This window comes from Eimeria mitis, genomic scaffold, assembly GCF_000499745.2.
Source record: "Eimeria mitis Houghton genomic scaffold, Emh_scaff1529, whole genome shotgun sequence".
Classification (NCBI taxonomy): domain Eukaryota; phylum Apicomplexa; class Conoidasida; order Eucoccidiorida; family Eimeriidae; genus Eimeria; species Eimeria mitis.
In genome coordinates this window covers 4,109-5,386 of record NW_013569658.1, presented here as the reverse complement: position 1 = coordinate 5,386, position 1,278 = coordinate 4,109, and the positions used below count along the sequence as shown (strand labels likewise).

General features: G+C 52.4%; 1 protein-coding gene across 1 annotated transcript in view; it reads right to left on the bottom strand.

Moving 5' to 3' along the window:
* Positions 1-1,028, bottom strand: part of EMH_0038900 (uncharacterized protein) — a gene marked incomplete at both ends in the record, with an annotated part of 1,526 nt that extends 498 nt beyond the window's left edge. The window contains 2 exons of the mRNA XM_013495337.1: positions 3-202; positions 690-1,028. Of these exons, the coding sequence (XP_013350791.1) occupies positions 3-202; positions 690-1,028 (539 nt within the window). The remainder of the gene's footprint in view (positions 1-2; positions 203-689) is intronic.
* Positions 1,029-1,278: the final 250 nt, after the last annotated feature.

Genomic DNA, 1,278 nt, shown 5'->3' with positions numbered 1-1,278 from the left:
GCTGCTGTTGCTGCTGCTGCTGTTGCTGCTGCTGCTGTTGCTGCTGCTGCTGCTGCTGCTGCTGCTGCTCCCGATACAATGGTCTTCCACGGTAGTAGCCTGGGTTCTTGCTGTTGTTGCTGCTGTAATCTGTGAAGTTGCTGCTGCTGTTCTTTTCTTCTGTATTCTTTTGCTGCTGCTGTTTCCTTTGCTGCTGCTGCTGCTGCAGCAGAAGGCCAGTCGCTGGGGCCCCCCACGCCTCACCTAGGGTACTACTAAGGGGCCCCCTTAAACTGTTGAGAAAAGCAATTGAAGCAGCAAATATAATTAAATAAAATAAAATTAAAATATTAATTCATTTTTATATTTATTTTATCAGCAAAAAGAAAGTAAACACCGCCGCAGCTGGGCCCTGAGGGCCCCACCGGTGGTGTCGCCTGCAGACGGGGGCCCCCCCCCCAAACATATACGAAAGCAGCACATAAAGTAAATAAATATTTAATTATTTAATTATTTAATTTTTATTTTTATTTTATTAAAAAGTAGATTACCAACAAGCATCGGATAAAACAGAAAGGCGGCAGCAAAGCAGCAGCAGCAGCAGCAGCAGCAGCAGCAGCACTTCATCAGCAAGATCTGCTGCTGCTGAGGTGTATGTACACCCAACGAGGTGTATATACACCTCAGATTTATCTGGGGTGTATATACACCTCAACAAAACCCAGGTGGTGTCGTTGAGCCCCCACGTGCTGCAGCGGCCCCCTGGCTGCTTCCGTTGTAGCAGCAGCAACAGCAGCAGCAACAGCAGCAACAACAGCAGCAGCAGCAGCAGCAGAAGCAACATCAATCGCAACAGCAACAGCAGCAGCAACACCAGCAGCAGCGCCAACTGTCTGCTGCTGCCTAGCACTGCTAGCCCCCCTTGCTTGTGTGTCAAACGTCACAGTGAGCAGCAGCAGCAGCAGCAGCTGGTGCTGCTGCTGCTGCTTCTTCAGCTGCTGCAGTTGCTGCTGCTGCTTCAGCTGCTGCAGCTGCTGCGGCTGCTGCATCTCCAGTTGCAGCAGCAGCAGCAGCGGCTGCTAGCAGCCCCCAGCAGCAGCAGCTGCTGCATGAGCTGCTGCTGTCAGCTTTGGCTGCTTTACCTGTATCTGCTGCAGCAGAAGTTGCTAGCAGCTGCATCTGCTGCTGCAGCAGCAGCTGCAGCAGCAGCTGCAGCAGCAGCAGCAGCTGCTGCTGCTGCAGCGGTTGTGTTAGCAGCAGATGTTTGGGGGCAGCAACTGGAGCGGCTGGGGGGATTAC